The following is a 14,004-nucleotide window of genomic DNA, read 5'->3' on the forward strand; positions in this document are numbered from 1 at the left end:
TAAGGCGTGAAACTATAAGAATTGTATAAGAAAATATTGGAAAAACTCTTATAGACATTGGTCTAGAAAAAGAATTTATGAAGAAAACCCCAAAGGCAATCACAGCAATAACAAAAATAAATAAATGGAACCTGATCAAATTAAAAAGCTTCCGTACTGCCAAGGAAAGTATCACAAGAGCAAATAGACAACCTACAGAAGAGGAGAAAATACTCGTATGCCACATATCCAATAAAGGGCTGATAACTAGAATCTATATACAACTCAGGAAAATCAGCAAGAAAAAAAATCAAACAAACTTTGAAAAAGTGGGCAAAGGATATGAACAGAAACTTTTCAAAAGAAGACAGAATAATGGCCAACAAACATGAAAAAATGCTCAACATCTCTAATCATGAGGGAAATGCAAATCAAAACCACAATGAGATATCACTTAACTCCAGTGATAATGGCTTTTATCAGAAAGTCCCAAAACAATAAATGTTGGCATAGATGCAGAGAGATAGGAATATTCATACACTGCTAGTTGGACTGCAAACTACTACAACCTCTGTGGAAAGTAATATGGAGATAACTCAAAAAGCTACAAGTAGAACTACCATTTGATCCAGCAATCAATCCCATTACTGGTCATCTACCCAAAGGAAAAAAAGATATTCTATAACAAAGACATCTGCATTCAAATGTTTATAGCAGCACAATTCACAATTGCAAAGATGTGGAAACAACCCAAGTACCCGTTAATATAGGAATGGACTAATAAAATATGGTATATGTATACCACAGAGTTCTACTCATCCACAGAAAACAATGGTGATCTAGCACCTCTTGTATTATCCTGGATAGAGCTGGAGACCATTGTACTAAGTGAAGTATCATAAGAATGGAAAAACAAGCACCACACATATTCATCAACAAATTGGTATTAACTGATCAACACTTACATGCACATATAGTAGTAACATTCATCAGGTGTTGGGCAGATGGGAAAGGGAGGAAGGGGATGAGCATATTCACACCTAATGGGACGGACATGCTTGAAGCTCTGACTCAGGTGGGGCAAAGGCAATATATGTAACCTAAACATTTGCACCCCTGTAATATGCTGGAAAAAAAAGAGCATAGGGAAAGAATATTCATTTGAAAAGATTGGCTATATTTAATTTCTGGCTTGACAAGCAGCCAGCTATCTCCTCCATCGTCACTGGAGAGGGTAACTAATACCAATTTTCTGAGAATGGCATCAGAAACTAAGATTGCCACTGGCCAAGTCAGGTTGGCTCCCTGGTGTCTGTGCATCTTGTGGAGTCATAGTCTAGAACATCCAGAGATAGGGAAAAACATCCATTCCCCCCCCAAAAAAAAGAGGCTCCAAAATTCTACTTCTTAAACTTGGACATGGATACCCCTACAGAACTCACGAGTTCTACTAGAGGGTATCAAAGTCACAGGATAAACTTGGCGCATCTTTCCAGCATTAATTGTATTCAGTGGTGAAAATTCAAAATAATTCAAACATGGACATATCATAAAGCTCTGACCCTTTTGTGTTGTGCTCCCATACTGGGAAGTGGGAGGATCAGAGGGCAGCAATGTTACCTAGGGATACTTTTGTGGAAATATTTGAGAAGTGCTAGTTATATTGATATGTTTCTAAAAGATTGTATACCTCTTAATGAAAAAACAAATGAATATTAAATTACTTACCAGGTTTTTAAATGCCAGGTTAAGATTCTAGAGAAGATTGTAAACATGGATTTATCACTAAACTCATTGATTGTTATAATATTGAAATGTCGCATGTATCGAGGAGTTACTGGATTTCGACCACCACCTAAATATTAAAAAGCATAACTCTTAACAGTGTTACTAGTACATATCAGAGTATTTTGTCCAATATTTTACAGTTTAAAATAACTTGAAAAATGGACAAAGTCATGGCACACAAAGAAGTTAAGAGTAATCACTTCTTTGGATAACCCCGACATCAAAACTATTTTCCCCTCAAACTCAAGGTGTTTTTCTAGTTGAATTATCTGAATGAGTTCAACCAATTAGGCATAATCTTGGGTCTGATCTGTGTTACTAAAGGAAATAAGATCAGAAAGAATGTGCCATGGGCCATGTTCTCCAAGGTTCACAGTCCAAAGCAGTAAATGGTAAATATTCTCATTACAATGCAATATTAAGATGCAATATTGTTTGGGGGATGGACATGCTTGAAGCTCTGACTCGAGGGGGAAGGGGGAGCATGGGCAATATATGTAACCTTAACACTTGTACCCCATAATATGCTAAAATTTTAAAAAATGTTAAAAATTTAAAAAAAAAAATAACCCTGGTGAATTGGACTGACCAAACTTTAAAATGCTTCCAATAGGCTGAAATTCAGCACAACCTTGGCATATAGCCTAATTCTTCCCCCCCACATCATGAAATGAATTTCTCTCAGATCAGTCTGTGTAGTTCATGCAGTCACTTCACTGGCTGCTTACATGTTTAAAAATTGGGGGATTTTTCATAAAATAATAAAAGGTTCCTTTGAACTTATAAATTTCTCTTAGAAAATATAAAGGATCTTTAAGGACTAGATATTGTTTCACAAAGTAATAATTATATTTTTAAATATGAAGCTTTAATAACAGAATTTAACATATTTTATAAAATTGTATCATTTAAAAAATATATAGACAAATTGCATTTGCTTTTAAAAGGGATTTCATCATGAAATCTTTGATAAAAGAAGTGATTTTAAAAGTATATAATATATTTCATATATATTTTGCATAAATATATAGGTTCCTGTTTTATGTTTGTTTGAAGTCAGATAAATCTTTTACTTTTATCACTGAATTGTACCATGCTGCTTCTGAAAACATGCATGTGTGAAACCATATAACTGGCAACAATGAGTCTGTAGATCAAAACAGTTATGTATGTCAATGTATTTGTAAGTTTATAATGAACACTGGTTTACCTGGGCAAGTTTAAGGAGATAGTGAAAAGGATAAAGAAGGAAGGGTGAGAGGTCATCTATCCCACCTCTAAGTTCAACCCTTCCTCCCAGAGAACATTCAGAAATGGTGTTATTTTTAGAAAGTGGAAATGGGGTCCAAGAGGAAAAGATACTTCATGCATTCAGCCTACTCTCTGTCCAGTGCCTGACGAGGCAGGGAAAAGTGGACATGTGAGTACAAATGACTGGCTTGGAGTGGTTGGAGAGAGACAAAGAGGAAGTGTCTGAGACCAAGGAGCAACAATACAGTCTTCTATTTAAAAAAAAAGGGGGGGGGGGTTCTAAAGTGGTCCAAGGAGTGTGCTGAGAGCAATTACTGACCTCAGAGAAAATGTCTGCATTACAGGTCAGATAAAGGTGGGGTTAGGAAGCAGATACCAGAGACATTCCCTGAAGTGGTATATGGAGAGGAGGAATTTTTTAAGAATAGAATATCAGCTGGAGGTCAGAAAGAGAACAGTTAAAGATGCTTAGATAGTTGCATCAAGCCATTTTAGACACCCCAGCTTAAAAAAAATTCTCTACACAGATTCCTTTGAGTTTATAGATTTCTCTTGCAAAATATAAAGGGTCTTTAATGGTTAATTCTTTTGGCCACTTCCTACTTACATTCTTCTTTGCAGCCTGTCTAAATCTGGAGACTGGCCAGAATGGGATAAAAGAAAAATGATCTCTGAAGTGGGAATATTCTATACAGTGGAGGCTTTACAGAATGACACAGAAGAAAATGAGCTCCCCAGGGGATCTGGGTTCTGAGAATGCATAAACATGATATGGAGTGCAAAGTTCCAGAATGTGGGAGAAAAAAAGGATTTGGAAGAGTGGGCCAATGGCCCAACCAAGGTTGTCACTTGTTTTACAGAGTTGGCCATTGTGCTATACTCCCTTAGGTCACAGTGGATACACATAGAAAACACATACACAATATGTTGGAAATCAAAAGACTTTTTTCCCAGTTATCTCTTTAGATATAGCCAGAGTGATTTTCCATCTTAATAATCACAAACTCAGAAAATGTACCTGGAGGTCCCATTGCACACATGATCTGAATGTCCACTAGTTTAATCACAGAACAATCTTTTAGGTCATACCAATTCCAGTGATCTAACCACTGCCTAAGTAACTCAATGGGAGGTTGAGCCCCATATACCTCCCGAGCAGGCATATTGACATCATCTACAAAGACAACCTGAGAATGAAAAGAGAAGAAGTATTAGAAAATATTAACCTCTTAACATAGAATCCCATTATGTAAACAATGTTGAGGCAAATACTTAGATTATCTTCTTATAGAGTACATATATGGAGAGTGATAGCTTCTTTTCCAAATAAGAATAATATCCTTATCATCCATGCTTTTAACATTCCTACAGAAAGTAGGCTGAATGCATGTCTCCTCTAAAAATAGGGAGACATTCTCATTATTAACCAAGGACTTACTAATCCTCTCATACAATTTGTTTCTCAATATACCTTGTCTTTTTTTTCTTTATACAACACTTCAACTCATTAAAATAGGCGAGAAAGGTGTGATTAAGGTAAGAAGGGTATTCTTTGCAGAAGAACACAAATAAGTCAATTAATAGCTGGGTTGTTAAATGTCTGCAAAAGCAAACACCAAAGACTGCTGAGTAAAAATGTTAATGGAAGAATTAGGAAGGTAGATAATTTCTGAGATAAATATTCTATTTTCAATTCAAAGGGCAACTGCTTGTTTTTAACATCAAATTGTCTAATGCACATACAAATATGACTGTACTTTTAGGAAAACTTTTCAATCAAAATATATGATTTTTTAAAAACTATACAAAAATGTGCCAATCCCTAGGATATCTGGTTTCCTTGTTCTGATTGCAGCAATGTAAGTGAACAGGGCCAGGATTGTACCATGTGTACAGAAACAGAGAGCCATTACCATTCTCTTGCCCAGAGGAGGACCAAAAACTCCCTTTCTTCTTTTGTCCAGTTTTGACATGATAATGTTCTGAGTTTGAGCTGCTGTAGTTTGTGCCGAGAAGTTAATTAGGAGAGGTTTGTATATTTCCTTATTGAGTTGATTTAAAAGAAAATTCTATATAACAGAAAATATTAAAATAAGCCATAGCTGAAATTATGTTTTGACATTTCAAAATAAATACTAAGCATCATTAGTGATTCCAATTTAACCTTAAATATCATAACAATGTAACACGAGACGGAAGCAGTAGGAATAAGAGTTACCATGCCATGGAATGTCTCTATCTCTCCAAGAATCTTTGGTTTTCACAACAAGCCATTCCTTCTTAACACGAAGTCACGAGGACTCAGAGGTTAGGAAACTCACCTAAGATCTCAGAGATGGGTAATAATTTATATTGCCATTTGTCTCTCTCCAGATCAATGTTCTTTTTAATATACCTTTGTCTTTCCACTTATATAACAAGTTATCTTTCTGTAAGTTACAAAGCTTAAATAATACAATTGTATTTTAAAAATGGAATTCAATGGGAAGCAAGTGGAATTACATTGGTACTTAATCAAGGTGTGTGACAGGGACAGGGTATGTAAGAATTTCCTGAGGAGCTTTTAAAAATAAGCTTGTCTCGCCCTTCCTTCCCCTTCTCTCCCTTGTGTCCCAGAGAGAGCACAATCCCTCCTCAACTTAGGGTCAATTCATTATAAAATCTTAAATAAATCACATTTTCTTAAGGAGTATTACTATCAAATGTACATATGGGTAGGGAAGGGCAAAAGGGGAGGGTTTTTGCCTGTTCCAAACTTTACTCGCATTAAGTGCTTCCAGCATTCAGCTTTATTGTGTATAACATACTAGATTATTAACCCAAATACAAGTGGTAAAATACCTCAGGCAAATCCCCTTTTTGTGATGCCATTGTACACTAAACATTACCATAATTAAGCAAATGAAAATTTTGAAAACATGCTTTAAAATATTAACTTATCAAGGCAACACATATCTTCAAAAGGGCCTATGATGTTCCCAGTAATAATGACATTCAGCACACATGTAGGAGGACTGGAAGGTAGAACAGACAGAGAAAACAAGAAGAGAGCAGGGTAAAGAGCTGATCGGAAATTCTGGAATTAGGGCAGGGCTTACTCCTGCCACAAGCCCAGCAAGAGCTACATTTTTAAATTTAAAATTATTTTATTTTTTATAAAATGAATACATTCTTAGATGGAAGTTCTTTAAAATATTAGAAGAGATTGTGTTCAGACCTGTGACTGCCAGTTAGAATAGCAAACAGTAGGAATGAGGAAGTTTAGAATAAAAGTAGTATTATATTTTTCATGATTTTATGACTAAAATGTTTTTATAACTGTATAATTAAAATGTACATGATAGATTATTGCAAGAGGGAGAATATTTTGAAAACATCTATTCTGTTCATTTTTTAAAAATCCTCTATTCTGAGCAGCAACTATACTAATCTTATGATATGTCTGAGTAAAGCAAATTCATACATATTTTCTGTACTATTGGCTTAAGACTCTCTAAAAAATTATTTCACTTTGCTTGCCTACATGGAATACAATGTACATATTTTTATTATAATGCATTTTTTTCAGCTGATAATGATATCATCTGGTACATAATCAATAAAATTTTGTTGGATAGATGGATAGGCAGATTAAATGGAACAAGACTGAAAATAAATGTTCAATACATACATAAGTCATGGCATGAAAAGTTTGGCAGTGAGTGTTGAGACCATTTAAAAGCAGAACTAAATCTAACTAAGAAATATAAATAGCTATAAAAAATAAAGTCCAAATGTAACTAATATTAAAAACTGCTAAAAGAGTTGACATGTAATATTAAAAATAATTTGGTAATAATGAACTGAGATTTTAAAAGAATCTCAGTTTTACCAGAAGATAGTGAAAGGAATAGGAGAAAAAGTAATATTCCACTCTTTCTAGCTAACTGAATGAGGAAGGAGGTCAATGATAAATATTGTCATTCAAAGTATTGATAATTTTAAAACTCTGAATTTTAGGAAAAAATTAGAGACTTTTAGGAAAAAACTTCCTTTTAAATAGATTTAAATAGGCCAGGCACAGTGGCTCATGCCTGTAATCCTAGCACTCTGGGAGGTCAAGGCAGGTGGATGGCTCAAGGTCAGGAGTTCAAAACCAGCCTGAGCAAGAGCGAGACCCTGTCTCTACTATAAATAGAAAGAAATTAATTGGCCAACTAAAAAGTATATATAAAAAAATTTAGCCGGGCATGGTGGCACATGACTATAGTTTCAGCTACTTGGGAGGCTGAGGCAGGAGGATTGCTTGAGCCCAGGAGTTTGAGGTTGCTGTGAGCTAGGCTGAGGCCACGGCACTCTAGCCTCGGCAACAGAGTGAGACTCTGTCTCAAAAAAAAAAAACAATAGATTTAAATAATAGTAGAAGAATTTTAAATAGCTTATATAACCTTCTAAATCAATAGGAATAACAAAATAAACATATCATCATAACAGATTAAAAATTTTAAGAGCATAAAAAACTAAACAGAAAATATGAATATGGAAGTATGACTAATTATGACAATTTATGTATCTGAGATCAATTTGCCTATCAAAAGAAAAAAGGACTCAGATTAATATATAGAAATATAAAATGCAACTACATGCTCAGTCTAAGTAATTCTGAAATGCTTAAAGTGAAAAGAATAGGCAAAAATAGACCATGTAAATGAAAATTTTAAAACAAAATAGTAATTAAAGAGGACAATTAATACAGTATGGTTCTTATATGTAAAAATCAGACCATTATCAGAAAGTTTCCCTAAATCCAGAAGTTTATAGTTATTGATATAAAAATTCTAAATAAGTACATTTTAATTTTTTACCAGTATGCCTTAAAAATTATATAAATGAAATTTATGCTTTCATAAACTATCATCACATAAGCCTTATTCTTCAGTTTAAATGAATTATCAATCTCATAATACTCCCACAGATAAAATTCTACTTGGTCTACTGAAAAATGAATATTTTTTGATGTTAACATTTAGTGCTGTCAAAATTAAGTACATACTTATACAAAATACTCATTTCTTTTTTCAATCCAATGATAAAATTGTATGTGTGAATTAAAAGCAATATAGTTATGTGAAAGGGAAAATATTCATATGCCAATAGTGAGAAATAAATGTAATGAATACTAAATATTGTATTTGTTAACAAGCATTTTATCTTAAAATGATTAACAATGTAAATTATGAGAAATTATAGACTCCTTTCTCATCCCAATCAAGATGTTAAACCTCTCAATGGATTTCAGCCAGTGTTTTCAGTAAATTTCTTTTTTTTTTTTTGAGACAGAGTCTCACTTTGTTGCCCAGGCTAGAGTGAGTGCCGTGGCAGTCTCCCGAGTAGCTGGGACTATAGGCATGCGCCACCATGCCCGGCTAATTTTTTCTATATATATATTAGTTGGCCAATTAATTTCTTTCTATTTATAGTAGAGACGGGGTCTCGCTCTTGCTCAGAGCTGGTTTCGAATTCCTGACCTCGAGCAATCCTCCCGCTTCGGCCTCCCAGAGTGCTAGGATTACAGGCGTGAGTCACTGCGCCAGCTAGTAAATTTCTTTTTTGTAAAGTGTCATTATAACTCCTTATATTTTTATGTAATCTCTAACTAGAATACTACTACTTATTTTCTCACTGTTTATTTAAAATATCTAGACATGCAATAACTTGAAGAGAAAATCACTTTATTAAATTTTCTACTTAATCTTTTCAATAAGATTTAATGTAAGTATACAGAAAAGTTTCATTAAGCATTTAATATGAATAAATTCTCAGTGAAATTACTTTACAGAAATGAAAGTTATGTAGCATTGTCTCAAAATAATATTTTCTTTCCCTGAAGAACAAATTTTTGAGACTCTAGCCTTATATCTATATTATTTACAACACAACCAACTCTTAATTAATTGGGACAATAAAATGTCCCTGAAGGGCATAGTGGACCATAACCTTTCTGAGGAACAACTTAACATTTATCAAAAAAATCAACAATTCTTCTTTCAGGAATCTAGGAATTATTTCTAAGCACATAAACAGCAATAAGAACAAAGATTTAGTTCAAAAATGTTTACTGTAGTCTTATTTTTAAAGCAAAACATTAGAAAAATTAGGGACTTGAATTAATTACCATAAAATTATAGAATTGAATACTATGTTAACCTTAAAATCATCTTATGATGAATAATGAAATAGGAAAATATCTGCAATATAAGTATTTTTTTTTTAAAAAAAAAGCAGATTACAATATTATGTTCCCAATTTTGTGAAAAGTAATGTTTTCATGCCTAGGCAGTTTATTGCCCTTAATTTGATGAGGGTACAAATGACAAAAGGGTGTGTTTCCCTCCAACCACTGCCTTTAACTACGTCAAGTTTCCATTCCCCAACTCTTGGTGCTGTCTCAGGTAAAGCCTTCAGCTTTCTGTACACTTTCAGCTATTTTTTTTAAATCCAGGCCAAATCAACACCTTGATTTAAACTCTCAGTGAAAACCTCCCTTTCCCTTCTTCTTGGATATTCCCTGAAATCTACAAGCATTTAGTTTATGATAAAGGTGTTGTTTTAATGATATGAAAGAGATTATTCAATAAATAATTCTAGGACAGTTATTTAACTATATTCCCAAATATATTCCAGAAGGATTAAAGGATTAAATTTAAAAATAAAATCAACAAAGAACTAGAAATAGGTGCTGTCATTAATCAGGGGAATGTGAATTAACTTGGAACCTGCAATGGAAGAGGAGCCACTGCTGCCACCTTTGTTCTCCTCCACAGACTGTGCATGCTACTGAGACGCAGGGCACTACTTATTACAGCAGCCAGTGTCATTGTAAATTAACACATGACAGTTATGATTCTAGAAATCATTAAGGAAAATCAGTCTTATTACTACATAGTAATCCTTCAAATGGAAAATAACTTAGAAAATACTAAGCATATTAACTAAAACATACTTTTCAAGGGACATGAAATTATCATCCTGAACAAGCTATTTTTATGAAAATATCAAAATAAATGGGACAATAATTTAGTGATATAAAATGGCATCATATCTTTAATTTTCTAAAATAAATAAGCAACAACTCAAAAATTCTCTGTGATTCAAACATCAAAATACTTGAACATTTAGAAAATATTTGTGTTCTATTAAAAAAAATAACATTCTTAGGAATATAATATACATTTTAATATGTAAAGTTTCACAGTACTTACAATAATATAAACACTCTTTCCAGTTCCCGTTGGTCCTACAAATATTGAAGGCTTTTGATGAGTGGTCAACAATGCCATTAATGCGGAGTATCGAATTGTGTCCAGAGTTGGTACAATGATTTCATTAAACAACATATCTCTAGGAATTGGAGGAGGTACTTCCAATTTCTTTATCCATTGTTCCCACCTTCCTACTCCCTGTTTATAAGAAAGAACCAAATAGTAAATGTTATGTTATAAAGAACTTTTAAAAGTTCTGTACTCGTGGACCATTGTAGAAAAGATCAAGACCAACAAACCCTGATATTTATACATTTGTTTTAGCCTCTAAAACTGAGGTCCTCAACTCCTGGGCCAGAGATCAGTACTGGTCCGTGGCCTGTTAGGAACCAGGCCACACAGCAGGAGGTGAGCAGCAGGTGAGCAAGTGAAGCTCTGTCTGTATTTATAACCGCTCACCATCACTCGCATCACTGTATAAGCTCTGCCTCCTATCAGGTCAGTGGCAACATTAAATTCGCATGGGAACATGCTTTATTCATGTTTGTATCTTTAGGCACAAAGTTGTGCATTCAGTAGAGATTTTTTTTGAGAGCATTAAACTCATATCAATCTGAAAAGTACGTTATGAAAAAATATTTCTAGAACTGATGCAGAAAATAATTCCTTTCCCATATTCTTGATAATCTTTTCAAACATGTATCCTTTGCCACTCTATAGAAAAGGCAGGATTAAGAATCAGAAAATCTAAACTGTACAATCATTTAGACATTGTGTGATCCTGGGAAGACCACTTAAAATCTCTGAGTCCCATTCCCTCAATAGTAAAATTTGCAAAATAATCCTATCCTTCCTATTTCACTGAAATGCTGGAAAACAAAATAGAAATAATTATAGAAAGTTTAACAAACTATAAAGTACTCAGAAAAAGCAGGGTATTACTTAGTAATTTGAAATGAAATAAAATTAGTAAAGGTAAAAAGATAATATCTATGTTGGGCAGGGTGAAGAATTCCTTCTGGGGTAAGCTTGGCAACACATCTTACGAGCCATGAAAATTCAAAAATCGATAAAGTAAATGCCTTTTTTAGAAATTTGCTATATGGAAATAATCAGATATGTACACAATGACTTCTATCTAAGAATATTTGCCAAAGCAGTACTTATAAAAATGAGAAATTCAAAACAACAAAAATAGTCAATTTCCAAGGGTAGGAAACTGAATATATTATGGTCCATCCATGTGGTAGAGAGGCTCTAGAAAATAAATTTAGTGAAGAAAGATTAGTGAAATGGAAAGGTGTTTTCTTTATTAGGTAAAACAGAAGGATATAAAACTGCCCATTGTGTATATGACGTGATCCAAATTTTACCTAAATCTGTATATATTTAAATAATATGTATTTCTAAAGTTTGTCCTCAGTACAATACTTGGGAGTTGCTATACAAAAACAAAGAAGGAAACACCGCTCAAGTTTTACTGTCTAATCCATTTGGGAAGTGCCAAACTAACATTAAAACAGCTGCATTCCTACAGGACTTGTTAGTGTCTATGATACACTAACATGCACCATGAATCTCCTCAAGGTATCCTTGAACAGTGTGTTCCTGGTGCTGGGCTAGATAATGTAATGTGTGTTTCTATTTAATGAGCACAATTGTCCTATCAGGTATTGTGATTATCACATTTTATCACTGGGAAAAACTATGTTCAGGGAAATCAACAAGCCCATGGCTATACAGGAAGAAAGTGACTTTACTCAAACCCAGATGTATCTGACTTCAAAGCCAGCACACCGTCATCCTCTACTCCATGCTGTTTCTCAAAGTAAACAGTGATGAAGCAAGAGGCCACAGAGCCATTGCATGCAGTGCCTGAGAGGGGATTCTGCCAGGTTGGTAGTCGAAAATCTTGCTTCAGAGCTCTTACCTCAGTGATAAACTGATAGTCATAAATTGTTCCTTTTTCAGGAAATGGAACAGTTAGTGCCTTTGAGGACGTGTATTCAGTGCCACTCTGTATTTTAAACCTATTTCGAGTTATGTCTGAAATTGGACCTTCCATCAGTTCTCGAAGAATCTTGTTAAATTTTAACCGATCATCATCTGTACAAGAAGCACCAATGGACCAGATCAATGAAAACAGAAAAATGCCCTGAATTGGAGAGATGAGAAAATAAAGTGGAATTAAAGCATAACTTTATCCTTAAAGTTGAAATAAAATCAACTAGATTAATAATGTCTGAAAGGAATACATATTCTGATATATACTAGTAGGTCATCTCAGGATTTTGTAATGATTCTGTTTTTTTAAAAATTGTATGTTTTATAAATTCCTATAGTCAATAATACAAAGCAAAGTATAAATTCTGGCCATAGGAAAACTTTAGAATGATTATTCTATTATGGTAAATCATGTGATATTTTCAATATATGGCAGGAGCTTGATTTTAAAAGGAACATTGAAATAACGTTTTATTAAGTTATTAAGAATCACTTTAATAAAAGGAAAATAACATTTTTTAATTTAAATTTTGAAATAGTGGCTTTACTTTAAAACAAATTTATATTCTTTTTTTGTAATAATATCTGAGCACTAATTATATAAACTATTAATAGAATTGCAATTCTACTAGCAAAAGACATAAGCTTTTTCCTTACAAGATTCAAGGAGAGGGAACAGGGTAGAAGACAAGACCTATCTATTAGATGAGAAAACCTATTTGTTTGTTTTAAAATCAAATCTCTTTTTTAAGGCCAAAGTCAACAGAGTCCTGACTGTGCTCTAGACTCTACTTCAACCTGTTCTCCTACTCCTAGTTTATTCATAGACTGTTTCTCTCTAGAAATTATTTAACCCTAAACTTAAAATTAATTGATTTTATAATATATAAGCTATACGAGTATCATATTGACCACATTAGAAGTATTACCATGAGCAGTACAGTAATATTTGTATTTAAAAATATCCAGTCTGTTAATATTTTTATTCCTATTTTAAAGATCTATTTATAGACTACCTATATATTTTCTTGCTTTCCTTGATCTAAATATATATTTATACACATATATAGCATATATATATATAAAATTTGTATCTCATGAAAAAAGAAAGAAAAATCAAGAGAAAAAAGCAATAAATTCTTACAATTTGGAGGGGAGCTGAATGTCATTGCTAAACTGGTCATTAACATTTTGGAGATGGATCATTTCTGAGGCTGGTCAAATGTCCTGAGATTTCAGGAGCGGATCTGAGGTGGTCATTGGGCTCCACCCTAACCTCGTGATGCCACGTGACTGCCAGTCAAGAAACTGCCCCACAAGCACTTGGTGTTTGGGGCCTGGGTTTCTGTTCTCTCCAGCTACCACCCGTTGCGGAGTCTCCAATTTCAGGTGCAAAATGAGTTTCATTAATCAGGAAGCCTTGAGAAAAGCAAGTAATGTCTGTCTTTCTATTGCCAGATACAGAAGGCTATGGAACTTACCTCAAGCAAAGAGTAAGTTTCTCGATCATTTCTGTCTTTTACTTTGTTTTCATCAAGAAAATCATCCATAAAACAGTCTATTAGATTCATTAGGGACCGGACTAAGTTTGTATCTGAAGTAGGAGATAACTCCTGAAAAGTCAGGGAAAAAAGTCCATAGAACAACTGAAATTAGGCACTAGTTAAAATAGCATTAACTAATATTGATTAAACTCACTTCAATATAACAGCCATAGTACCTACAAATAGGTACTAGTATT

The 14,004-nt window shown here is 33.6% G+C and overlaps 1 protein-coding gene across 1 annotated transcript in view; it reads right to left on the bottom strand.

The window, feature by feature from the left end:
• Positions 1-14,004, bottom strand: part of DNAH7 (dynein axonemal heavy chain 7) — a 255,045-nt gene that overhangs the window by 118,060 nt on the left and 122,981 nt on the right. The window contains exons 32-37 of the mRNA XM_012776948.2: positions 13,745-13,876; positions 12,190-12,414; positions 10,260-10,457; positions 4,932-5,087; positions 4,037-4,205; positions 1,708-1,834 (exon numbers count right to left, since the gene is read on the bottom strand). Coding sequence (XP_012632402.2) covers positions 1,708-1,834; positions 4,037-4,205; positions 4,932-5,087; positions 10,260-10,457; positions 12,190-12,414; positions 13,745-13,876 — 1,007 coding nt within the window. The remainder of the gene's footprint in view (positions 1-1,707; positions 1,835-4,036; positions 4,206-4,931; positions 5,088-10,259; positions 10,458-12,189; positions 12,415-13,744; positions 13,877-14,004) is intronic.

Source organism: Microcebus murinus, chromosome 8 (assembly GCF_040939455.1).
Source record: "Microcebus murinus isolate Inina chromosome 8, M.murinus_Inina_mat1.0, whole genome shotgun sequence".
NCBI lineage: Eukaryota > Metazoa > Chordata > Mammalia > Primates > Cheirogaleidae > Microcebus > Microcebus murinus.